The following is a 27,853-nucleotide window of genomic DNA, read 5'->3' as shown; positions in this document are numbered from 1 at the left end:
GTTTTTTTTTTTTTTTGGAAAGGTATCTACCTCCATCAACCCTTTATCTCCCTTTGACTATTAGTCCCTTTGTGTCGTCTTTCTACTAACGTTATCTCTGCTGCTCACACGCACCAAAATCGATAACAAATGCATCCAATCGGAGTGAGTGAAAGTATATTAATTGGTGATCTTAATTGGTGGTGATTGCTGAGTGGTTCTTTTTTCTAAATTTCTACCAGTGTTTCTTAGTTCGCTCCAACAGGCCTGACCTGGTAGTTTGACCCAAAGGGACCCATGGCCACCCTTTAGCAAGTCAGCTCCTTCATTCGCCACAATGGCCACAACTCAAAATGAACTCTGCCTAAAAGAGAGAAAGGGGGAAAAGGAAGGGGTAGGGATTTTGTGGAAAAGGCAAAATGGGGTAGTGAGCAAAATACCCATTTGGGAGGGGAAGGAGAATATAGGGTCCAGCTCCCTCCCCCAGAGAAGTAGGATTTTTAAGGGCCCCATCCCCCTCAGTATGCACACACATGCATGCACACCCTCCTGCAGAAGAGGCTTTGCATTCTCGATGAGGAGAGAGTTGGAACTCCTACTGTGGAGAAGCAGATCAGACGTTTTTTTCATGCCCTTTTTTTTCTCTTCTCTTCTCTCTTTTTCTGCTTTTGCGCCTCTCTTTCGGGGCTCTGTGTTGCATACATAAGCTTGGAGTAAACTCAAACTTCACAGTTTTTGAGTGCTTTTTTTGAGGTCGTCTCAAATTTCTATCTGTGTTTTTATGCCTGTTTGCAGCTTTTCGTGTGCGTGTTTGGATAGCTGCATTTCCTTTGGTGAAAAAAAAAATCTCTCTTTGCATATGTAACGGCAGGCTTTGGGGTTCTTCCCCACAGCAGAAAGCCGTTAAGAGTGCAGGAGAAAATGCTAAATAAGGTGCAGGGGCTTGGGATAAAAGAAGAGTAGAAGAGATGGTGTGCAGCAGTGCCAGGCAAGAAATGGAAGGCTCTCATGTTGTGTAGTCTCAGACACACACACACACACACACACACACACACACAAAGCACAGTTACAGCAATCTGCTCTCAGTTCGTGATGAATTATTACACGTCTCAAGTTCTGGGGTCACAGAGTCACGAAGGTCGGCTCAGCTAGTCTAACTTCTTTCTTCACAGCCATTCATAAGCATGAGACTGCTGCAACTCAGAAATCTTGTATCATCTCATTTTTAAATCACAAGTAGCTGCACAAATGTTTTCTTTTTCTGACATTGGCCAAAGAGCGTCGATCGCCGATCGCTTGAATAATGTGAATGAGTTGGTGGATTTACAGTCAGGCAGCGTAAAGCATAAACTGTGAAGGAAGGAAGAAGACCAAGGAAATCAAAGGTCTTTTTTCTTTAATGCAGCATTAATGTCACACTTGGCCTCGTAAAGCCAACTGAACCTAAGGCTGTAGTGAGAATTGTTTTTAAAACGGAGACCTAATAAAATGGTGCGCTGCACTTCTACAAACAGAAATGGCCTATCACAACAGAACAACAGCCATGCAGAAAAACAAGAATGAATTCCAGGGGCTCTCTGACCTAAAAACCATTAAACAGCAGCCTAATTAGTCTTAACAGTTAGTTATGTCTGATGGTTGGTTGGCACCAGTGCATGAGAGTTTTCATTTTGTTTTTTACTTGGTACCTCAAGTAAGACCTTGTGTAGGCTAGAAAATGCAAAAAAAAAAAAAAGATAGTATGGCAGAGGAACTCCTTCTGAACAAATGAAGGGTATTACATTTGCTGCTGTGCTGCAAACTTTGTGTGTGACTCTGGTAAAAGATGACCTCACACCATTATGTCTATTTTTCATGCAATAAAAATCACATTCGTGACTAATGAGCGAGTTAAAAAAAGAAGCAGCAAAGATGGACAAGACGGAGCAGGCAGCATTTTGCCAAAGTGAGTTATTCCGTGTCTGTTAGGACATGTTTTATTTTTACGTAAGAAGAACTTGGATAAACATTTCATCCCTTACTGATGGAAATGGCCTTTATCTTACGATGGCTTTAATAAGTTTCTCTCAACCTTCATTTTGTGTTAACTTAGGAAGTTAAACAAAACGCTGGGAACAGATTTGCTTCTTTTAAGTTTTTGTAACATATTAACAGCAGCTATTTTCAGCCTTGCTGCAGCATTCTTTAAAAACTGTGGTCCTTTCTTAAACTATGGTTTCTTCTCATCAGCTATCTGACAAGATTCTGTCTGCCCCACTATTCCTAGTTCTTTTTTTTTCTTTTCTTTTATGTAGTGTCTTATCTTTCTAGACATCTTCATCTTTTCCTGCCTACCGGTGTAATTGTGTCTGTGGGTGGTGGTATGTGAAACGGTGTCCTGTGCTTTTTGGTTGCTGCTGATTCGCTCCCTTTGATGATGAATCAGGAAGTGACCTGAGCTGATGAGTTGAACTTTGGTCTCTCTGCCACAGTCTCTGTAAGACAAGGCTGATCAGAAGATGAAAAGAGATGCAGTGTTTTCATTCTGGTGGAGGAAATGGCAAGAGAGACAGCCTGATACAGCCTGCTAATTAGGTGGCAGGGAGGAGTGTCGGGGCTTTGAATGTGAGATGAAACATGGGGAGACTCTGAAATGATGCTTTGAATGCTAGCAAACGCATAAAAATCGAAAGTCACACTTTGACACCATTGCTATTTTTACCAGCATACACACCTACAGTACCTCACATGGACGGGGACATGTATAAAGCTGCATGCACTAAGAGGCTACAGCTGCATTTAGTTACAGTGTCTCAAACTTCAACTTTTATTTGGATTGAAGATAATCAAAGCAAAAGAAGATCCTTAAATCCAGTCCTCTGCTGACATGTCAGCATTATTTTATATACACTTCTAGTTGAGTTTCCAGTACCATGTGTTTGTTTTGCAGTCAAAGTGGTTTCCATTTCAGGGATTTACTTCCCACTGGGATGTAAATCCAGCAGAGGATTAAGATTACTTACATTATTGTACATACAATAACTGAGGTCTTTATTGGGATGACTCATGCACAGTCTGTGACTCAGAAAAACGTATAGTATTTGTTCTTGCTGCATAGAGACCATCTTGAAATCATCTTGCAGCGGAAGCGTTCAGCATGTTTGTTTCTTGCTTAAGAAACCGGATCATTTTACCATGATTTTTCTCTCCGGCTGTCTTTACTTCGTCTTTGTGGTTTGCCTGGTTAGATTGAACTTCTTAGTTACAACAAAAAATTTATTTATTTGGCTTGGCAGCAAGTTTTCCAACCTAAATATCCATGTAGGTCATTTGTCCTTATGGTTAGAGAGGACACGTGAGCATATATGACTGTTTCCACTTTTTAAAGGGGGAAAAAAAGCTACAAAGTCTGTGTAATACAGCTGGAAGGGTGGAGGAGGTATAACTCCAGACATACACTCAGAAGGGAATGTTTTATTTTTGCCCTTTAGGTTTTGTTTTCACTTGTTTACTTTGACTCTCTGAAGTTTATAAAAAAAGACCCTGGTTTGGCTTGATATGAACCTTCATAACATTAACACGGTCTTTGCATTTATTATTTTTTAGGTTACCTGGATGAGGCTGCCACTGGAGATTTCTATATGCACCTACTGTCATGACATCTACATATTGACTTCTTAATAAGAATGAGAAATGTATTACTTGTATCGTTCATTTTCGGCGAGGAATACAATCCTAAGGCCTGATCACAGATAACTTTAAGCTTTGTTCCACATTGATGTCGTATGTGGGAGTACAGAGGAGTCATCTGTAGTTGTTATGCCTCTAAGCTGGCAAACGAGGTAGCCACAGAGGAAAAATAGGCTGTATGTGTGTAAGGGAAAGCTTTAACCAATAACATTTTTGTGACTTATTGGTTCAGCAATGCCAGCTTCATGTGTGTAAGCATACATTGATGCAAGGCTGAGTTGTTCTGTCTGGCAGGTGTGAATTACCAAAGAAGAGCAGTGGCAGGTAAACGTAGATGTCCGTTTTTGTGCCGATATGGCCCAACAGATATTTGGGAGCCTCCAGTCTCCATTGGGTGAATCCCTTCAAACAATTCATTTTCCCTGTTGAGCTTGAATTGAATTTTACCAGATCCTTCCCAAAAGTTTTATCAATATCATTTTTTAAAAGTCTTTTGTAAAATCAGTACTGGCAGTCGATTTGAGCAGTCATCATGGTAAGCAAACGGACCAGCAAGTTGATCTGTTTCACCACTTAAACTTTTATTTGTATTTTACTCTTTTTAACTCGAGCTACATTCTCATTTGATCAAGTTTCAACCACTCTTTTTTGATCTTTTCAAACTTCCATGTCTTGGAGTTTTCTTTCCAAAAGAGCAGTTTGTTGCCAGGTTTGGCCCTTTCTCAGCCTGTCTAACCCCGACACTGGTGCAGTCAGCCAGCTGGGGTTGCTGCTGGCATCTCCTGGCAGCCGAACAGGAAACAATGTGCAACCTTCCGGTACATTTTTCTGGGACTTACCTTTTTCAAATAAATTACACATTTACTGACATTTCAAAAAACATGCTATAGGTCTGTGTTGTTTTAAGACATTTTTCCGTTGGTCGCGTTTCTGCTCTGTTGTCACTGGCTCTGCTTCACAGAGATGCAGGAGAAAAATCCAAGCATGAAAGAATTATTGAATTAGTTGTAATCACAAAAGCACACCAAGTATTAGCTGGGTGAAAACCTTTTGAAGGTCAAACCGCAGATAAAAAGAAAATTGTAAAAAAACTGTATGCAAAACTCTGAAACCTTGTTGGCACACGATATCTGATAGTGTTTGGCACTGACTAGATTTAAAAGAAAAAAAAAAAAAAAAAAGAAGCTTGAAGTGGCCTTAAGCCTGCTCTGTTTTCATTGCTTCCTTTCACAAAGGTGTAGCCAGATTCCTTACCTTTTTCCGGAAACGTTCATCTGCCAGTGTTACCTGGTCTGTGTGTGAAATGTCTTTTAAACTGATACTGAGCTCTGTGGGAGCGGTACCCTCTGAGAGTTAATTCAGTCTTGTTTTTCCCCCTGTGCCTCTACCACTGTATGCTGATTTTTGAATTACTTATGTATAGGGTTTGGTCTTCACAATATTATTTATGATGAAAACCATAGGTTTTTCTGTATTCTCCAAGACCTTTTTGCTTAATGATACCCAGCAGGCCATTACAGACAGCATTACAAATGAAAAGATTATCAGGGGAATGCTTTATGGTGCCAGGGCTCTATTGAAACATAGCCTGTGGGGGTGCATGGGCCGTAACAACAGAACTTTTGCTTCACCGACACATTTCTTTGATATTTCTGCAGTTAGATTCAGAGAAAAAATTATAGAAATATCATGATATTTAATTATATCATATCTATAATAATAAAATGTGTGATCGTGCTTATCAGAAGTGGTAATGATATGTGTACTGTCAATAATGAAGTCAAATAGAACCAAGAGACAAATGTAACATGCTGTATAAACAATTAACTGAACTCAAGTGTTAATGGCAGCAATTTCAATCTTAGCAAGAAGCTAAAGCAAGAAGGCAAATGTGTTCATAGTCTGTTTAAATTTCACATGCTAGCCTTGTAACCTTGAATGCAAGTATATAGACAATAGTTCTTGATGGTACTTTTTTTATGACACAGATGATTTTTCACATAGTCCCGTGTCATGGTATGTGCAGCACAGAATCAAATCTATAATGCAAAAAAAGAGGATTAGATAGAGTCCTTTTACATCGCTCACTATCAGAATATGAGTTATACTTTGGTATAACAACAGGAATGCCAAATGGGAGAATCTGTCACGTCTTTTGCATACATCATCACAGAATTACCGCTCCCTCTCTCCTCACATTTACGACAGCAAAGCAATTCATCATTTACATTCCAGAAACTTGTGAATGTCCTTGGGGAACTCTCTTCCTCCCTTTTTAAAAGCACTCACACACCAGATTCTGCACATAGCAATGAATGACTCATGAATTTGAATAAGAGAGGTTTAAATGTTTAAACAGCACAGAAAAAAAGGAGAAAAAAACCATTCATATATTCAGCTGACATCCCCCATATTTGACGTGTTCCTCAAACAGGCACAGTGTGTGTGTGTGTGTGTGTGTGTGTGTTTGTGCTTTGCTGACATATCAGTGAAAATCTATTTTCATAAGATTTTTTTCTTTTTTTTTTTTAAGGGTAGTTGTTGCCTATAAATTTAAAGTAAAACATTTTGAAAAATTTAGACTGACTCTATGCTGTACTGTGTGCACTTAATAGTGAGATGTTCAATGAGGGAGCGAGAATGACGCTCAGGGAATTTAGTCTCGTCTCGCGTTGTCTGTAGTGTTGATGGCTGAAAGCTGCATACTCACAGTGATACAACATGACCTTACAAGTCATGCATCTTTAAGTCATTGAGTTTAAAAATCTCTCTATGTGTGTTATAGCTGCAAGTCTGAAAACTTCTGATTTAATCTGTTGGTGGCCAAAGTTTTTCTTCATTCAGCTGGTCCTGGACACATTTCTCCCCGGCAGGTGTGCTCACTTACAAGGATCCACCTACCCCTCAGGGATTTTTATTTTCACTCTCCAAGTCTAACATTATACTAACAACAAGCTGGAATGTTTCTGTATATTTCAGACATTTCTTCCAGCAGGAATGTATTGACATTATCTAGCTACATTTACTTTCCTCTGAAAGTCGATGGCAACACTGAAGACTTGCGATAACGTTCCCATAAGGGAAACAAATGATAAATGTACCTGGAACAGGAATAATGGTTTTACCAACCAAAAAAGTGTTGATTTTAGCATTGTAGTGAATGGGCTGAGTTCATCAAAAGGTGGAAACGCCTGTATTTCTTTATGCGGAAAGACTTCCTGCTGGGCATTTGCAATAGAAATGTATTGCAATGTGTCGAAATGAAAGGTTTTGTGTAACTGAAAGACCTGATCACACCCTGTAATGAATAGAATCATTTTGAGACGGAATCAAAGAATTGTATTTACTGTAGCTGCACTGCTCAGCAGGGTTTGGAACAGAAGTTTGTCTAAAAGTATTTTTATACGCACTTACTGTGGGTTGTGTTTCCAGCAAAAGTTCTGTATTGGAGTTTATGGCAATATCGACCATGCCTCACCTGATCCAAAACCAACAGGTGCACATTTTTTCTCTCCATCGTTTACCTTCGCTGCCTTTTATTTCTCCAGAGACCCTCAACCCCAAACAACGGCTCTACCTATTTCTTTAAACCAACAAGTCCCTTCATGAAAAGGTTCAGTTGTCAGCAGAACGATCATCTTTAATGTCTTCCTTTTCCTTCTCGTCCTCATCCTCTGGGTTTCCTTTGTGTATTTACTCCTGACTTTCTTCTCTTCTCATAATTTTTCCGTCCAGCAGTTTTGACACTTCTCTGAGACAATTTTTGCGATGCAGGTTGAACTCAGAAAACAGAGATTTCCGTCTGGGTGGAAGTGTGTTTTACATGTTTATATTGGCATTGTGGTCTTCCTGCTGCAAATGAGGGTGAAGAGTCCAAAAACTGTCCTCCTTTTAATTCACTTGCTTGCATTAGCAGAGCTTTGCTGATGTGTGCAGGTTCGGTGTCAAAATAGGCTGAAAAAGCTCTTCAGTGTGTGATGTCGGCAGCTGTGTTATTTGTTCCATCTTAATGTGTTTGTCTTTATGAGTATGCGTGCATCTGCTTATATGTGTATTTTTGTCATTTAGCCAAGCCTGGGCTGAGGTTTTCATTCTTCCCCGCAGCTCCCAGGTTGACCGTCTCTGCCGCTAAGTAGCCAACACAAATCCTGCATCCAGTTAATCATCATGTCCTAAAGACTAATGCTGTGTCAACTATGATTAATTTTTTAACGTAACGTCTATTAAACAAGATAACGGTTGATACGTGCCATCCTAGATCTGTCTCGATTGACAAACACTGAATATTTAGGAGAAACTGTGTCCAAAACTATGGTTGACAAGGCATTTGGATAACTTTTTTTTTTCTAGAAGTGAGACCTAGATAGGGCTGGGCGATATGGACCAAAAGTCATATCCCGATATATTTAGGTTGAATTTCGATATACGATATATATCCCGATATTTTTTCCGCAAAGTGAGAGCTGTGAAATTAAATGCTCAGTCAAAGTCAAAGCCAAATACGAGTAGATTTATTGAAAACTCACTATAAAATGTAAACATAAACACTGTATAACAAAGCTCCGTAAGGTGCACATTTAAATAAAAAAATATCTTAAATAAAATTGGCCTATAAAATAAGATAGGTAAATATTTTTCTGAGGGCAGCATTTATATATAAAGAGATAACAAAATAAAGTCCTCAGTTTAAGAAAAACGTTTTTAAACATCAGCTTGAGATGACCTGTTTCCGATATTTGAACTATATCGATATATGCGATATGGTCTAATTCCATATCTTATTTAAAAATAAATCGATATATCTTAAATATCGATATATCGCCCAGCCCTAGACCTAGATACAATATTTTTAAACCTTAGTACAGCAGCAAATGAATATGTGAAGATATATTGGTGTACTGATGCTGCTATCAGACCATGCAGCCTCTCTTCTTCTGCATGTCTTGTATTTCCTGCTCATAAGCGCTTTTTTTTATGCTCAGTGATAGCTGCACATGTGTGTTGGAACAAACAAGCTAAGTTTACCTCCACTGAATAAAGCGTTCTCTTTGGTTAAAAATACGGCTGCAAAGGGAGCGGTACCATTTGGGTCCATATAAGTTGTATTAAGATCTTATAGTAGTCTGCTGCTCTAGTGCAACACTCAGTGCTTTTTCCAAGGTTGTACAACTTTTAATACTCGTTGTTCAGCTGTGAAGTATGGTTGCTGTGACAAATGGCAATGGCTCATTTTAAAGCCAGTGTTTGTCCCTTCAGGACCACTGTAGTAATATCGCGGTGCGGTGCAACATGGCTGACGAGCAGAGACAGGATTTTAGGATTTCTTTGGATTTAGGTAGTTCATTTTAATGAGAAGGAAGTCGGATCTATGTGTTGAAATGAATTAAATAAAAATCCTGCTCATCTGTCTTGATGTGTCTAGATAACACAGAACTAAACCCTTTGATAGAAAACATTGTTCATGGATTTTTCTTGATCAGTCAGTATGATTCTTAGATGATGAAATATGGGAAAACTGGAGTGGGAAAGCAGTATTTGTGGTGCTTCAGACTGCTTGTTTGCCATTCAGACAGAACTCCCTCGATGCTAGTTTTGCGTCATACTTCATCATGATTTGGCCTACTTTTTGTTGTTCTGAATGAGTTGGGGATATCATTTGGTCAAGTTTGGTTCAATCTCTGTCAGTTCAGTCTTAAAGTGAAAGACTTAAAATGACTCCGAATTGAAGAGACATTCCTTTGGTTGTTTTATTGTCATATTGAAGTGTCTGCAGTCCAAACACCTCCCTCTATTAATGGAAGCTCTTAGAAGCAATTTGATAAGGCACCCTGAAACTAATGAAAGTTGCTTAATAAATCAGTCCTTAATGAAGGATGACACTCAGCTTTTGTTCAAACGTTGACTTTAGTACCCAAAATAAACTGGTAGTTTATGTGTTTGTATACCTGTATGTGTGTATCTTTTACTCACTTTTACAAGGTAATTCCAGTTTACTGTCAAATTAAAAACATCAGGCTTTTCAACTGCAGTTTCTTCTTAAGTCTTATAACTTCCAAACTGTAGCAACCACCACAACACTGTGGCATCATGTCTAGGTTTCAACTAATGTATATTGTTATACAAGACATTTGTTTCTTTAGGGTTGGGTAATAAAATGCCAACAGGGGTCATCAGGACAAGACTGCTCCAGATTAGCTTTGCAAAGTCAAGACCGGTATCATATGTAGTTTAATCCTCCCTCCAGAGCAACCCCTGCCTTTAATAATCAGTGCATGTAACTGCCTTAAGAGTACATGAGTTAGAACAAAGCGCCTTGTCTGTGTAGAGACCTTACAGCAGTGGCCAGACATGATCTCACATCTTGCTTCGAAACTCGAGAAGGAGACCACCCCAGGAATTCTTTTCCCCTTTCTGTCCTGTGTCCTTTCTTCTTCTTTATCTCTTCACCATCTCTCCCTTCTGTTCCTCTGTCTGCCTGCTTTCTTTCTGCTACCCCCACACATTTACCTGCTTTATGATATATTATTGTTCTCCTCTAGTTTTCCTTATTTGTCTCCTCTGACTCCTTCAATGAGAGGACGATTATTCATTTTAATTCCATCCATCCAGCATGAACTTCTTAGGCTGCATTTATTTAACAAGAGTTTGACTCAGGATTTATTGATTGAGTTAGTGATGGTTCAAAATGAAACGCACTATGAAACGCCCCTTTTTGTCTACTTCTCATGGTTACAACATTTGTACAGACTCTTATATTCCTTTAAACGGATGCTTGAGAAATACATGTGAAAGCTCTTACAGATGAGTCCATAGCATAGGAATGTGAAGATAATCCAGGATATTTGTGCAGACAGTGCAGGCGCCCCATCTGAACATCTTTTCACTTGGCTGAGAGCAGGGTTCCCGCGGGGTCTTAAAAAGTCTTAAAAGCATTGAATTTATGAATTTGGAAATAATACCTTAAAAAGACTTGAAAAAGTCTTGAATTTTGATATCTGGGTATTAAAATTTGTGCAGTAACTTCTCCGTATCGCATTCTCCTCGAACGTTTCATTTGTCAACTAGGCTACTATTATTTTGAAAAGCCTAACTAACGTAGCCTAAATGAAGAGTGGCGGAACCAATCATCGAGAACGCTACCGCTCCGCCCCGGGTCCGATCACATTGCTACAGCACTGACACAGACCACAGCAACAAGCCAAGCAGAAGCGTGAAAAATCAAGGCAAATCTCAGCAGAAAACAAGAAAGTTTAACTTACGCCGTTATGTTGTTTTTCAACATTTGTTTGCGTTTCCTTGCTTCCCATTTCTTGCTGGGATTATGGGGAAATGTCGTAGAGTCTCACGCCAAGTCCTTCAAGCACATGAAAAATATCAAAGCGAAGGATCAAGCTCCTTCCATCGCTGGGGTGTTTCAACCGGCCAACGCTAGCCAGTTAGCTATTAATGTATCTGAGCTAGCAGACACGTTAACTGTGAGTAGATCTGCAAACAGCTTTTGGGTCCACACCAACCATGAAAGCAGAGGTGTTGTGGACTCTTAACACAATCGCCAAACACCATTCATATAATGGAAACAAAGGTATTTCAGAGTTGTTTAAATGCATGTTCCCCGATTCCGACATCGCTGCCACAATTACTTGTGGTCCCGACAAAACGGCGTACATAGCCAAGTTTGGTTTAGCTGTGTATATTAAAGAGGAACTGGTGTCCATGGTAAACAAATCACCATTCGTTCTTATGTTCGATGAGAGCTTCAACGAAACGACAAATTTTTTAGTTGATTTTCATTATTTATAGTTCTCTCTACTCCCCATATTCCCAGCATGGAATAAGTAGCTAGCTAACATAACCAATGTTAAAAAACAACTTAGCTGTGTCAGTTAAACTTTTTTGTGGTCTGCTGAAATTTTCTTTGATTTTTCACACCTCTGTTTGGCTTGTTGTCTGTGCTGTGGTGTTGTAGCGTTTACTACTACTATGCTGCAATGTTTCATCAATGCTTTACACAGTCCACACTTTCATTTGTTTGAGAAATAAATGAACAAATTTAAAAAAAAAAAAAAAAGTTTTTCTTTGCCGGTAGGTCTGTGAAATAGGCCGTGAAATAGGTATTATTTTTTTATAAATGGTCTTAAAAAGGTCTTAAAAAGACTTAAATTTGACTTGAAGAAACCTGTAGGAACCCTGTGAGAGGGGCGCTCTCTTGACAGGAAGCATATATCAAAGTTCTAGGTTTTATTGGTGTATTTTAACTCTGCCCTTTTTGGACAGGGGTTACGGTATGAGTCTTAGTATGTTCACACTCTCCACTCTTTCTAGTACATTTGATTTTCAAGTTCTTCTAAAAGATTCAGAACAAGGTTTTGGCCCTGCCAGGGTGTACCACTGGGGTGTGATTGGGACTTTTGGTGCCACAGGCTCCCGGCAGGTTGGCATCCAGCTTCAGGGGGGTGAAACCCCATCTTGAGATCAAGTTGTGGAGACACTCGGCTTTCTATTGCAGATTTGTTGTCTATTAACTGAAAGCTGCTGGTCTATATGACCCATGTGCATCTGGAAATTAGACTCTCTCTCCCAGTTGTAACATTATAATCCTAAAATATAGATCTTTGCATTTTATTGGAGTATTTAAAGGCAGGGAATTCAATTTAACTAATTATCTTCATCCATGTTTATTTACAAATTGCTTAAATCACTGAAGACCTAAAGTCATCTGCACTTTGCTTACTGGCTTAAGCTCAACCATTTCAGGTTCATGTTATTTGAACAGAAACTCCATCATTTATGGGCCTTTTGATGGAGAAAAATTCAAAGATCCTATAAAAACACAATTTTCTCATTATGGTGCATTCCTTTGTTGGACTAGTTTGACCGCTGTGTGTGAGGTTTTGTTTTTTTTCATCCCGTTTCGCTGTTAGATTTTATCACCATAATGGAGGTGCTCAGGTATGCAGCTTTGATCAGTCTTTGGAACGTTTTCACATTGGCTCCACTTTAGCAGCAAGTTGTTATTCCCATAATGCACTGCCGGCCTGGCGCTACTGCAGATACATACTAAATAGATGTCACTGCTGTCAAGAAGGGTAGTCAGATATTCCACTGGAAGCTTTAAATGAGTGTTAAGATTTATTTTATAAAAAAAAACAACAACTGGATTTTCATGCAGAGCTGATCACTACTGATGTGTGTCTTGATATCATTGCAGCAATCCAACTGAGCACTGTGCCACAGAACTTGAGACTGTTTGATTGCATTTGAGCAGAATATCTGTTTGTCAGCTTTACTTCATTTTCCTTTCTACCCGCAACTGACAATACATGATCTGAGTACCATGTGCACTCATGCCTGCTTCTGAACACCAAAGTAAAGATGGAGATAACCAAAAACCGGATTTACTTTAGTTGCTTGATGTCTTTCTTATTGGATTCACAATGCTTCAGTTTTAGGTGCCACTTATACTAATCTGTTTCTATATCGTTTCTATCGCGGATGCACTGTCCATTTACATTAAAATACTGGAATACGACTTCATAGGTGGAAGGATTCAAAGACGCCGGAGCCCACGTAAGCATTCGCATACGATGCTGATTTTAGCAGTTGTAAACGGTGAGAAACGAGGATCCGCAGTGCTGAGCTCTAGCTACTCGGCTTTTATGATGAGAACCCAGCCACTGCAGCAACGCAAGCCGTACATGGAGCGCCGCTTTTGGGTTAGACCGGGAAGAAGCAGCGCATGGTGGGACAATTTCGTGGACCAAGTTGTTGTCGCCGAAGAATGGCGCGAGAACTTTCGAATGTCCAGAGCAGCCCTGATAAATCTGTTAATATAAAGCAGTTGCGCATGCTCCAGATGCAAGGGCGATCATGTGATGTGATGGCTGATTAGTCATGTGACAAGCGAATCAGCCGATCCCCGTTTCAGCAACTTTGTGTGTAAATGTAAATAGTTTGCAAGACGCCGACACGAAGAAATGGTGAAATGAATTAATGTAAACAGTGCCTTTAGCCCCTTTCACACTGCCGAATAACCCGCGTTTAATCCGCGAATTTAGCGTGTCCGCTGTTGCGTTCACACTGCCGACCCGGGCTGCCGCGTCAACTCCACTCGCCTTTCGACCCGCGTCGGACCCTAGTCTTTTTGCCGAGCCGAGTTTGATGTGAACGCAATCGACGCGTGTCGGACGTGGGCGTGGCGTGACGTGAGGAGTTTAAAAGACAGAATGGACAGCTGATTCAGAACAACAGCGACAGGTGAGGACAAGTTTTACTCTGTTTTAGCCTACATCAAGTTCGAGACATTTTTTAATATGGCCAACTGGGGAGACAAGGAGGTCCGCGAGCTCCTCAGCCTCCGAGCAGAGGACGTTATTTACCGCCACATTTCGGGGACTATAGTGCTCTTGTATTCTCCGCATATGTTCTTCGGCGGCATCTCACGTTGTAACCATCCACACCCTGTAAAATAACATCTCCATGAACTGCATATACAATTGCAAAAAAGAGTCCTCAAGGTGTATTTAACCCTACCTCCGACGCATGGCTTGTGCCTACGTCATTGTACACGCCCAGCATTTTATGCGTTTCGTGTGACGCTCTGCCACTAGGCAACGCCCCCTGAACTCGGCTTCAGGCGACACGGGTCACCAACACGCCAAGCGTTCACATTGCTCGACGCGGGTCGAAGGTGCAATTTGGACCCGCTAAGGTAGCGGCTCGCAGTGTGAAAGGGGCTTTAGACTGTAGCAGAGCCTCAGGTCAAATGGCTCATTACTATCTATTGTCCTGCAAATGAGGCGGGTGGTAAATGGTAAGTTGTCTGCTCTCTTTTAGCACCTTTAAAACTGAGCTAGATCCCACAAAGTGTTTTCCATTGCGTTTCTTGAGCCTGATTTATGGTTGTCCGGGAAAGTCTACGAAGAGCCACGGAGAGCCCTCTCCGTCAACGGAGACCGTCCCGGAGACGCTCTCCGTCGCTTGCGTGCGTTGGCCTCTGTGTGAAAACGGAGTCAGATTGACGGATAGCGATGGAGTAGCATACCGAGGCCTTTATTCACCCATCAAAACACATTCACACACAAATAATGGCAAAAATGCTTTGGAAGGTGCTCACCTGCTGTGAGTGGTAATTTGTGGTTCACTGTCTTGCCCAAGGACTGTTTGGTCTGTGGAGTGGGCAGGGATTGAACCATCAACCTCACAATAACCCACTCCAAAGGTGGCTCAATGTGTAATTTTAGCCATCTTGTGAGATAACTGTAAGCAACACAGACATCTAATGAACTTGGCGACCTCATAGTGCCTTATGTATGCAGCCGGTATGATGACAATACCTGCTGAACCTGTGAAGAGCAATGCAGATTCCATATTAACGTTAAGCAGGTTTTATGAGCTGATAAACTAAAGAGTAACTGCACTGTTGTTTACTATGATGCGTGCTAATACGCTTGCTGATTTGCAACTCACCTGGGAACTGCAATTCCACAGTTTATTTCCATGCTGCGGCCCACTTTGCACAGGCATGGTATGAACTGGCGGAAACATCATACATACAAGGCTTCTGTTGCCACAACTCAGCCAGATTTGCTTTTCTAGTTTGAATTTATCAAATAATATGGCTTCCATCCAAACAGTTTAGTTTAGCTTTGGTTTTTGCTGCTGTCGCATTGATCAAAGCATTATTCCATGCTTCATTCCTGTTGGTTGGTTTTGACATTTTCCCCCAGCTATCTTTGGTTGCCAAACTGTTACAATGGCAGTCTTTGAACTTCTCTGGCTGTCTGACGTAGGTCTGCTGTTTATAACCACTATTACAGCCATCATCACAATGATGTTTTTTGTTGCTCATCATTTATCTGGAATGGCCAAGAATTGTACAGTATTAACAGGCTTCACAACTGAGTCACAGCCACCCACATAAGTTGTGATTTGATTTGCTAGAATTGGATTAAAGGAGAAGAAAATAGGCTAAGCCTTTTTTTTAAACAGTGTCAAAGCTGTTTTGACACTACCAACAAAACTGCTTGATAAGTATGATATAGAAAATGTCAAAGACTATTTGATATTACAGTCTCATTAGTAACTTGAAGTAAGGAAGGTTTGAATCCACCAAGTGTTCAAATAGCTCCAAGTAAACATCTAGGCTGGTTTTGAGATGGATACGTTTCTTCCAAACCACAGTTCTGATATCCTTCTCTTCCCTTTTACTGTTCACATCTGACCCCGCCCCACTTTTCTACACTTCTCTCATCTCCCCCTTTTACTCTTTTCTTCTGTCCTCCGCCCACTACTCCCTCTTTTTTTTTTTTCTCTCTTTCACATGTGGAAAGCATTATATCCTGTCTGGTGGAGAGGGAGAGCAAACATCCCAGGCTGAGACTCTCTGGGAGGTGTCAGGGAATGCTGGGGAGGCTGTTAGAATCTGCATGCTGGTGACCCTCCCTTGGTTCTGATGCTGCTTGGACAAAAGGGGGTCTTGTTATTTCAGAACCACAGCACTTGGTAGCTGACAGGCTTCACCCTCCCACTGCATTGGACAGGAGGAGACCCAGGATGAATGGGGTGGAAGGAGATGAAGTCCAGTTTTAGTTCACCATGGAACAGACTCAGGGCCCCTTTGCTCACCAGTGTATGTGGGGCGAATAATATCTGTTTCATCTGTGGTTATAAATTTAAGGCATTTGTTTTAAATCCACGTGTTTTCTCTCTCCTTTCCATGTTTAATAAGTAAGACACCAACCTCCGTTTTTCTTTTTTTACCGTACCTATGAAAACCAATTTAGACCAAAGGCTTTTTCTAAAAATGCCCAGTCAAAGAAACTCAGAGTTTTAAGAAACTCTCCACAAAAATTATTTACTTTTTAGCCTTTGAAGAAACTTAAATATTAAACTATTCAGCTTTAATTAGACATTAAACTTTGTCCTAACTTTGTCCATATGTTGAAACATTAAAAAAAAAAAAGTCTACAAATGATAATGTGATGCCCATGTCATAATTGTATATGAAGCATCAGATCTGAATGGATTTATTGTTTAGGGATAAAAAAAACTTTTTTTCAACGTCTCGTCAGTAAAAAGTCAAAGAATTTTGAGTGGTCACTGCTCATGAGAATTAAACTCGGGGACTCTGGTGGAAATGATTTTAAAGGCATTCTTGTGTGTTTCTCTTTATATATATTTCTCCATACTGAAAAGCCATCATATGTGGCCTTGAAGTTGTCAGATGTTGAACAGATTCCCAGTCTTCACTTCCTGTCCCCAAAGCTGGATTCTCTGACAGCAGAGTGGATTAGCCACCACACCCTTCAAAGTCTCCATTGATCATTGTGTTAAACTCTGAAAAGTCTGTGGAGGTGCATCAGAATCATAGTCTGTGATTGCTCACAGAAGATCCAGTCACATTTCTCTCTGCTTAAGCTTGACTGAAATCCAGTTCTGCAGAAGCTCTTTGAGAGTGACGTGTAGCAGAAGAGGATTCACATGAGACTTCAGGCATAGCTGCGTAACTGTCCAGTCTTTCTTTGAAGCACCGAGTCCAGTCTGGGTTTTAGGCTTTGTCTTTTAAAAGAACATTGAACTGTTTTGTCCATTACACCATAGTTATGACAACCGATTCATGTTTTTATGAAGATATTCAATGGACGAGGAATCGTTTCTACATGTGGCCTAATCCACCCTGTTCTCCCACTATTCCAACAGCAGATAGACATCAGCAAGTACACAAACAAGGGCTCGACACACACGTCCACCCCCCACACTAACACAGTGTGTGGGCTGGGGCTTTGGAGCCATTGCTCAGGTTGTCCGTTAGTTGGATTCAAGCAAATTAAATTGACCCCCAACACCCTCTAAATGTAGCAGCAAGCAGTTGGCAGACACTGACAGCCAGTCATTTAATTAGCCAACCTGCTTCACTTGGTTGAAATGGAGGCGCACTTAATTAGCAAGGGTTTGGTTCTTCTATGGCCATTATAGTGACATTTGCAGATCCAGCTTTGACATGCTTTTTCTACTCAACCCCTCCCACTTTTTTCCTTCTTTTTTTTTTTTTTTTTTTTTTTTTCTTTTTTAATTATACCATGGTCAAAACCTTGACAAGTTTAGATTTCTTTTTGCAGTGGCTAAAGCTTTGGAAATCTGTGCAGAAATGATCTGTTGTGTTGTATTTTAAGCACTCTTCCTTTTTAAGAGTTTATGGAACAATATAATATTTTTTTGCTTGTGTTCTTTCCCTTATATCTGTTTACAGTGAAAATAAAGAGACATTTCAGTTTCTCTACTCAGATTTTTACCAGCAGTTTAGAGGTTAAGAATTAGTTTTCTCTGTTTTGGCAGGTTGTGATTACAATCCAAACTCAAACCTTTGCCAAGTTTGATATCAGCTTTTGGAAAAATGGGTACTGAAATGGCTCCCACTCATGGGCCAATGTTGACATCAGATGCTGGTTGGTTCATTTGCACTGTAAAAGTATACACCGTCTCAACCCAAACCATACATTTTAAATGATATACTGTTTTCCCATTATGAGTACACATGTGTTAAAAGATGAAGCCTCTGTTAACATAGTTCATGCATAAAGAGATGCATTTTTTATGTGTAACAATTTTCATAAGAACATACTTATGATGAATGTGGTGCAAAACAGCTGTTCATACACATATCAAGCAGAGAGAGATCAACATTTATTTTGGAGTTGTATGTATGTCCATCTGATGAGTGCAAGTCCAATGCTCACTATTCCTCTGTTTCCTTTTGAAAATCTGGAAGCTCACATGATACAGTAGTCACATTTCTCTGTTTCGCTCATTAAAAAAGGCATTTAAAACCTTCCCTCAGCTTCTAACTGAGCTGTAGATGTGTTGCAGCAGGTTATAATTAATATGACAGACATCGATTATAACCTGTATAGCACCTAGTTTTCTGCTAGTTTAGTGCACCAGGTTTATCCTCATGGGTGAACGAATACAAAAACCTTTTCCTTTTGTTGCTCTGTTCTGGATGTTATGGAACTGTAAAATGCAGGTGCAATTATTTCATCCTTTTTTTGTTGCATTGCAAAAATACACAAACCCCCTCACTATTCCTCTCCCAGGTGACTGTTTCCTGACTTTGCTTTGTAGAGTTCAGGAAAAGAAATGTGAGATAGGAGGCAAGGTTGGGGATGAAGACATGACGAGGAGAGTCGAGGAGAAGAAGGGGAGAAAAACAACGTGCACATCAGAGATGAAGCTCTAATGCTGCATCCCTGTCTCCCAGTCCTTTGTAGTGCAATGAGCAGAGTTGGCTGGGGGCAGATAGGGAGGGAGGGAGGAGAAGCCAGAGAGGGGGTTAACATTTTGAAGGAAGGAGAGGGGCTGGGCTCTATACCAGTAGCATGGAGGAAGCAGTAGTTACTGTCCCTTGGGCTTCAGGCTTTTATCTGTCAGTTGTGTAGAAACCCGTCTCCCAGGCCCTAAAGCTCCAACACATGTGCAAACCAGCCTAATGTCTGGATGTCAAATGTGTGTGTGAGACCTTCATAAACCTTACTTATGCACTAGGTATGTACATTTCCATAGTTTGCATAGCCCACATACTCATTTGTATGTTTGAATTTGGATCCTCATGAGTTGCTCCCATTTTTGTCCTCCACTGTGTTCACAGATCAACATGAACCCCTAAAGACAGGATTAAACTGTGTGTTCTTTTGTAGGTGTGTGTATTTTTTTGTGTGTTTGCTCTGCTGTCCAGTACAAATTTGTGTGGCTCAATGACGCTCCATGCTGGCCTTTGAGGACGGGTGAATTGCTAATAAGATAAAATTAACCCAGCCTTAACTTCCTGTATCCCTCTTTTCATTTCCTTTCCTTTCCTTTTCTTTTCCCATTTTTTTCCATCTTCCCCACATTCATCTCCTTTATCCCCCTTTACCTGTTTTCTTTTTATTCTGCATCTTTCTGCCCATTCCTCCATTTCCCCGACTAAAAACAGAACCAAGTGACTCTTGGTGTCTCTGTCCTATGACTGCTGTCATCAGTCATCTGTCTGGATTTTGTCCACTGCTTTGCTGGGAACTAAAAAAAGTACACTTTAAAGGAGAAGAGCCTCTTGGGGTAGTTTACAGAATCCCCAAGAGATCCTGACAGAAGAGCTTAAGTGGCACATCCAATTAAATGGATGCTGTATACATAGAAAGGAGTTTAACTGTTGATATAAGCTTCTAGAACATGGCACAAGGAGAAAAAAATCAAATTAAGCCTCTTTTTCCATAGACTTTAGCACATCAATAGAATAATCTGATGAAATTTTTTTTTATGCTGATTTAATCTCAGTCATTCTCCTTCCCCAAAACTGAGGTCATGTGAGTCTGAAGTTTTAAGGTTGAGAGTAAGCTTTAATGATCAGCCAGTTGTCCTGCATATGAAAAAGTATTTCAAGGAACATGCCAACAGTCAGGATCTCAACCCCAAAATCGGCAAAGGATTGGAAAACTTTTGGTATTTAGCGTAGTAGCTCACAAATTGAGATTCCACTGAGATTTAGCCATTCCTGTGAACCACTCGGCTGTGGTCAGGATTAACCCCAAGGTGGATGGATTTAAAAACAGGGCTAATGAGACAAAAGGTTGGTCTTCTGTGATCAGTGTCTGAATGCATTTCTTGGGAGCTTAGTTGTGAAAAAGCTACCGATTTAGATCCAGTGGCTTTTAAGTCTGCATTTTATGGTACTTCTATTGACTTGGTATGTGAGACTAAACAAAATTGGGATATTTTGTAAAAAAAAAAAAAAGTTTGCTTCCAGGCTCTTGTTACAAACTGATTATCTTGTAGCTTCATAAATTAGTCCAAGGGTTCATCATTTCCCTATCTGAAGTGTAGCTGTTGACACGGTTATGTCAGGGGTTATACAAATAATTTCTTTCACCAAGAACAGGAAAACATGCACACTTCATGTTCTGTTGTTGAATTTTAAAAGCTGTAAAATTTTGAAATAGTCGTTAAAAGGAGACAAGTTAGTTTTTGTTAATATTGTCGTGCTTGTCTTCATGATACTCTTATTGTATGGTTGTGCATTGTTTAAATTTTTGAATGCTTTAGGAACATTTTTCTTTGATTTTTGATTAAGGTATGGCTGCTAAAAACTAGCTTGGGCAATTACTTATTATGGTGTAGAGCAAGAGATCATGCTGTGCCATTGTCTCCTTTAAGAAACAGCTTTTGTTAAAAAACCACAATCAAAATCTACATTTAAAGGAACAGTTCACTATTTAAGACCTTGAGTCCCAGTTCCAGCTTGTTTATCAAGAATAAGAAATGAGGAGACCATTTTCACAACAATAGCTCATTTCTATCCATTTTGGCTGTTTTCGCTGGTCCATCCTGCTGCTACAGACAGGGTTCCATTGGGCACTCTGTTCAATGTCCTTAAAACAATACTAATGTTAATTTTAAAGAAAAGGTCAACTCACCGGGTGTTTAGTGGATATTAAAAAAAAAAATGTCGGCGCATTTTATGGTTTTCCATCCGTGTTATCCGTGTTCTTTGCTGTTCAGGAACTATTTTTCATGCTAAATCACGACGCACGTAAACATCCGCTCTATATTTGAGTCTGAGGCTCTAGCCCTGGCGCAGTGATCTGACAGTGAAAGTGAAAGTGAAAAGTCTTCCAAACGGAATACAATTGGATTACAAAATGCTAAATAAAGCAAGAAATAACTTTTATTTTGCAACGCAATTTTTTTTGGGACACACAGGAACATCCACGAACCACCCGGTGAGTTGACCAATGAAAACAGCCAAAATGGATAGAAATGAGCTATTGTTGTGAAAATGGTCTCCTCATTTCTTATTCTTGATAAACAAGCTGGAACTGGGACTCAAGGTCTTAAATAGTGACCTGTTCCTTTAACGTATTAACAAATTCAAATGTCTGCCAGAATCCTCTGTGAGGACAAAAAATGTGGATTTTAGCCTTCTATTCATTAGCTGAACATTAGCTGGGCTACTTAAATGTACACTTGTCATTTCCAGGTCTTAGAATACAGTTTTGTTCCGTAATGGTGATCGTTACACAGAATGGACAGCAGTGAGGTGTGTAGGGAAGTCTCAGTAAGCCCCGAAACGGTGTAGTTTTGTGGGTGTGCTTGTGTATGTGTGAGTGTTTGATTATGGGTCATGAGAGGCCACAGGTCCACGGTGGCCCAGGCAGCCTCAGGCCTCTCTGGTTTCAGAGCTGAGCATTCCTCCTTGACTGCTCCATAGCTGTGAAAACCGCAAAGCAGCTCCAACAACAAACACTCAAGGCACTGAGGGAAAGACAGCTAACCTGTTGCTAATCAGCAACAGGAGTTGTCTCACTCTTCAGGAGGATTTGTTCCTGATTTTTCAGGATTGCTGGTTCAATGGAAAGTGGAGTTCTCCCATTGCAGTGACTGTTTCTCCCCAATTTCCCTTCTTTCTTTAGTTTGGGTTATCTTGAATCTAAAAGCACATGATTCTCAGTAGTGTCAGCTCTGTTTGTGTGTGCTTGTTCGTGTTTATTTGACAGCTCCACATCTTGGACCTTCTTTTTTTCTGCTAAGAATGGTGTGGAGCTGTAGACTAACTGGGGCTTTGCAAATAACTCCGTTGTGGAATATGCAGCTGTGCGTGTGTGTGTGTGTGTGTGTGTGTGTGTGTGTGTGTGTGTGTGTGTGTGTGTATGTGTAATGAAAACTGTTTGTACGGCATGCGGCCTGTAAGATAAAATTAATATTCACTAAAACAGTAAATCGTGACAAAGACTGACTCAACTTAGACAGTCCGGATTAAGCACTCCATAATGTTAAAGTCTTTGTCTGGCTGTTTATGGTCGCCTTTGTTTATAGACCACGTTAGACATAACTGAAATGTCAGACTCATACTCAGTCTATTAGATTGTAAGCTAACTGCCTAATTACGAGTGAGACACGAGCATTGTAAAGAGATTTTAGTAAACAATTGCTTATGTTTGTTTGGCACTCCCTGAAAAAGGATGGTTGTGTATTTGTTTATTTTGAGGAGATATTGTTCAGTTAGAGCTGCATTGAGATTAATTAAATAATTAATTTATCTACAGAGAAGTAATTATTACACGTGTATTTGTTTTGTTCCTTTAATATAAAGAATTCTGAATCAATTTGGTAAACAGCCAAATAAAAGAGGACCTATAATGGCATCAGTTAAGGTTCCTATAAACTGGTGTGGAATGTGGCTTACAAAAGGTGTAGACAGACGGCAGGAAATGTTGCAGTGCAGAAACCTGGCAATTTAAGGCTTTGTGTGTGATGTGGGAGCTTACAGTGAAACACCTGCCTACCTGCTGCCACAACACAAACATTAGTTTAATTCTGTTTGTAGCTGCCACATAGCACCACTGCCCGTGTTTGAAAAGTGTGCGTGTGCTGTGTACATAATTACTCAAAAGAGAAACTGTTTAGGTGATAGGCCTCCAGAGACCATCTGAATAAATGGTGCGTCTGTTGTCTGTGTGTCACAGCAGGTTCACGTTAAGGCAGCTCTGGGGCTCTCTGAGCACTGAGGTCACACCACTTCTCATTTTCTCCATGAGTCAACGTATCACTCCTTTTACTGTTCACTTGGTATAAATCTGAGTCTACCGAGATGTTTTTGCTTGGAAGGTGAACAGGGAAATGTAACATCAGCTTGTGACCCTGGTTGAAAAAAAAAAAAAAAAAAACCTTTGCTCCGTGTTATAGCTGGCGTCCTCACTTAGGTGACACATTTTCTCTCAGAAGCAAGAAATTGATGCAAAGAACAGGACTGTACCCTCTGAGTCTGTGGGTTGGTTGTTTTGGCAGCTAGTCAGGGTTATCCTTTTTTCTGGACTGCTAATGAAATATCTCCAGATGCCGTCGTATGAGCAGAGAATTCCACCAGCACTGCTGCTGTTTCATGCTTATTCTGTAGCATGATCCAACAAGGGGCTCTAAAAAAAAAAAAAAAGAATCACTAAATGTGGGAGATTTGAGGTCGGACAAGGAAAAAAATTATTGAAGAAAATGTTTCCGCTAACGACATGCGAAACAAAATGTGTCCCCTCACACAAATGACCGGGTCACAGTTTTTTTTTATTTTTTATAATTGGATCCAAATCTTGAGGATTCCTCCTGATCAAACCTCACTATTTCTGTTTCCTCTTTTTCTCTGCAGAGGATTTTCAACTCGTTTGTGTACACAGAGAAGACATCAAACGGGGAGACAGAAGTGCAGCAGGTGAGTAACAAAGGCCTCTGCTGTCCGGTGTGTGTGTGTGTGTGTGTGTGTCCGCACGCACGCACGTGCTCATACTTGTTGGTGCATGCATGTGCCATGAAGGATGTCTGTCTGTGGTCGTATGCAGTGCTCAATTCAGTAGCACTGAACACATACACCAGGGGGTTTATTAAAATTCTGTGGCTGCTGTCTCATTGGCTTTGAAGTTCTATCTTTTTTCCACTCATCCGGCTCTGTATCCCTTCCTCCCCTTCTGCTCATAATGTGAGTGCAAAGCTTCAGTTAGACACAGTAAGAAGGCTGGAAGGAGAAAAATGAGCAGACAGAAATGAAAATAAATAAATAAACGTCTTAAAGGACTCCTAATCAACAATTCAGAATTTATGTGTTCAACTTTTGTTTTATATTGAAAAACTACGTACTGAATTCCCGGCATTTGGGTCGTGTTAAATATGGTTGTGTGCAGGCATGACGTATAAGTGTGTGTTTGCACTTGTGCGTCAGGGATCTTGGAAGAGTGACAATAAACAGCAGCCTGGTAAACAGCCACCAGCAAGAACAGACAGGTTGATGTTTGTTTGCTTTTCTCCTGTGACTGTTTCGTGTGTGAGCACTGGTGTATCCATCTGTGTCAACGTGTGGATTTGTGTGTATCTTACACCTTGCAGGGATTTAGTATTTAACATCCATCTCAAATTGGCCTTGAAGCATTGTTTTCTCCTCTTGTCCATACAAATGTTATTGTCCTGAGCAGAAAATCAGGGTAAGATGCATTATCACTGATTTAAAACCCAACCAGGAAGTGAGCTTGGGTGCCTTAGTTGAGGATTTTAGGGTCCTCCTCCACAGAAATTCCAACTAAAACTTTTAACTCGGAGCTTTGAAACCAGCATCTTTAGTGGGTGTTTTTTAATAAGCCTCAATCCCAGAGTGAGGTTGCTCATGTTAACCATTTTATTTCAGTGACTAGCTGAAATAGTGCCCAGAATTCAAACCATAACCCTCATAAGGCAGGCTCCATCAGATTATAGCTCTTGCGTAGTTGGCTTATTTGCTCTCTCTGGGCAGAGGGGCTGTGTCCCTGAGCCAAGGCAAGGCTCAGTTAGGAGAGCATCAGCAGAGAAAGCAGGGGGACAGGACAAGGAGCTACAGAGAGGAGCCACCGGTTACCTCAACAAGTTTTTTCTGTAGATATTTATTATTCAGAGAGACGTGCAAACATCTGTCTCTTTCTAGTGACACAAGCCCACTCTTTCAGTGCCTGTCTCTGTGTCCTTGTTTTATTCATCGACGTGCTGTCAGAGGGGTTATCATTAATTTAAACTGCTAGCTTTTATTAATATTTTTACATGGAGTGAAGTACACCAGAGTGCTTTTAGAGGAGCCTCTGCACATCTGGTCCAAAAACACACTATTAATCTGTTTTAAAGCAATGAAATTCTCTTATTGTTCCACTTTGCACCACGTTTTATTCTGTAGAAATGATCAGCCGAGAATGCACTTGTAGGGTGATGGTACTACTACCATCAAGTTGTTAGATTCTGTGTGACACATACTTTGACTAATCAGAAATACGGAAATATGACAGCAGGCCGCCTGTTTTTAAAGTGTGAGTCCTTAAGATGAACTAAAATCAGAATTCACACGAGCTGGAAATGCTCCAAGTTTAACTTTAGTTCTGATTCCCGGTAGTACTGCAGTTCAGTTTGGCTTTGTGATGGTGTTACAGCTGTAAGTCTGGGCTCAGGCACATCCTCATTCACATGGTGACTTTTAAGAAATGAAGTAAAAAGACAGTTGAAAATGGTTCCGTTTAAGTCAAAAATTAGATTTGTATTATCTTCCTGTTTCTCAGGTTGGCACTGCGGGACAGTTCATTCGCTTACTGCATGATGTCCCACACCGACAACAATAAAAGATTGTTGATAAGAGTATATTGGTATTGAGAACCTGACTGATCTCTTTGTACTTCTCCAGATGTCTTATCAGCTTTGGTTTTAAAAATAAACGGTAAACCACAATCTCAGCTTGATTATTTATAACTTTTATTGGGTAGAACCGTGGTTTGATGTCTTTACACAAGCTAGTTTGTCATATTAGTGTTCTCACACAATTCACATTTCATGTCATAGTTTTCCTCCATTTTTATTCAATGACATTTCTTAAATGAAGTCATTCTGAAAATCTACGTCACTGTGTTGAGAGTGAACAAAGTCGGCAGTATAAAAGTCCTTCTGACCCTTATTTGAAGGAACATTTCCGTTTTTCAGTTCAGTGGTTGTGCATTAATTTAATAATGCCTAAAGTTGATCCAGGGAGAAGCAGAGCGTGCGCTGTCATGTTTCTGTACCAGTGTCTTAAATACAGACCTGTGTGCTCCTCCTTATTTTAACCTCATCCCTTTCACTCCAAAGTTAAGTCTGCCTCTCCATAAACTCCTGTCAGTGACTGTGTTCGAAGGCTGCCTGGCAAAGCTCAAAACCCCAACCCAAAACTTCAGGGAGCACCCTTTTACGCTGACTCCCCTTCTGTGGCTGAACCCGCCCCGGTGGGTGCTGCAAGCCCCACAGGCTGGTCGGATGGGTCAGAGGACGTAGAGAGGACCCCTGTGTTGGAGATTGTGGTTAATCTACAAAGCACAGGTTGCTTTTGGCTGCTCTGTGGCCGACTGTAACATAAGCAGTAACTTGCACAGCTAGACGTTTCTGGTTTCAATGAAGTCACTCTGTTAAAACTCCAGCCATGCTTTCTCTCTTCCTTTCTCTCCCTCCCCCAGCCGCAGAAACACCCCTCAGCTGAACACTGGCCCATTTTCACTCATTTGATACAAAGTTGAGTGCAGCTAATTGCCATGCAGTGACAGAACTGTGCGTGGAGTTTGACTTTGTGTACGATGTGACTCTGTACACATCTGTGTGTTGGTGTGTGTGCTCCTTGTGGTGGAGCAGCAGTAATTGTGGGCTGTGCCTCAGGCCCTTGTTAAAACCGTAATAGGAATGGCGGCCGGCTGATTAGGTGTACAAACGGTCACTGGGTCGTGGTACTTCTTCCTGTTCCTGGCTTCAATCACAACCTTTCTGCAGGCAGCAGTGATTAGGGGATGTGAACAAAGGGGGTCCAGTTACTGTGGAAATAAGCCTTTTTCTGTATTCATGAAGGCTAAGGAGGTGACTTACAAAGGCTACAGAGAGTTTTTATTCCTTGGATTTTCTCCCTGACCGTGTATATGTTTCCTCTGTGACGGTAAAACATGTTAAAGGAGCCATCACAAGCCCCAGCAGGTTAAAATGGGGTTTCTAATACTCATTAACTCTCAGACTCTGTACAAACCAGTTTAAAGTTGCAGAAAATTCAATGTTATGTGTCTAAATCATGTCACTTTACCGTTAAATACTTTGCTTTTTGGTGTCAACAGCTACTGCAGACCATGATACACCTCTTAGCAAGATTAAATCAAACATTACTTCCTTGCCGTTCAGTTCTAAAAGTGGGCCAGCTTGTTTATAATGTTCGAAAGTGGCAATAACAGTTTGGTACTCTGGACCCAAAGCGACATGCAGCCCTGAAGAAGTGTACCTGCTTGTTTCTCATGATAAAACATTTCCTTGTACTCGAGTTTCTCAAATTCTCCAAAAGCTTGTTGTACACCACACTGCAATTATGGAATAAATTCATCACATTTTTCTCAGTATATCATCTCTGAGTTCTTTAAAATTTGATCAGGCTCCACTTAAGTTGTATTTAGTTTAGTGAACTTATATGAAACTGGTGCTGGAAGAACATATCACTGAGGTGATCCCATGGTCCTACCTGATGACTCTGCTAATTTTGTTAGCTGGATATGTAAATAGGATGTGTAAAACAAGCCGTATCTTTTGATCATCATCAAGTAAAACACACCTGTTTCAGCTCTTAAAGGAAAACACGTCTTGAAAACAACATGTCGACACAGTTTTGTTTTGGGTCACTGTT

The 27,853-nt window shown here is 40.5% G+C and overlaps 1 protein-coding gene across 1 annotated transcript in view; it reads left to right on the top strand.

Moving 5' to 3' along the window:
• cachd1 (cache domain containing 1) overlaps positions 1-27,853 on the top strand; it is an 80,449-nt gene that overhangs the window by 9,106 nt on the left and 43,490 nt on the right. The window contains exon 2 of the mRNA XM_075484549.1: positions 23,819-23,881. Within this exon, the coding sequence (XP_075340664.1) occupies positions 23,819-23,881 (63 nt within the window). The remainder of the gene's footprint in view (positions 1-23,818; positions 23,882-27,853) is intronic.

Source organism: Odontesthes bonariensis, chromosome 15 (assembly GCF_027942865.1).
Source record: "Odontesthes bonariensis isolate fOdoBon6 chromosome 15, fOdoBon6.hap1, whole genome shotgun sequence".
NCBI classification, from domain to species: Eukaryota; Metazoa; Chordata; class Actinopteri; order Atheriniformes; family Atherinopsidae; genus Odontesthes; species Odontesthes bonariensis.
Note: the sequence above shows the minus strand (reverse complement) of the source record. Positions and strands in the feature narration are given on the sequence as shown.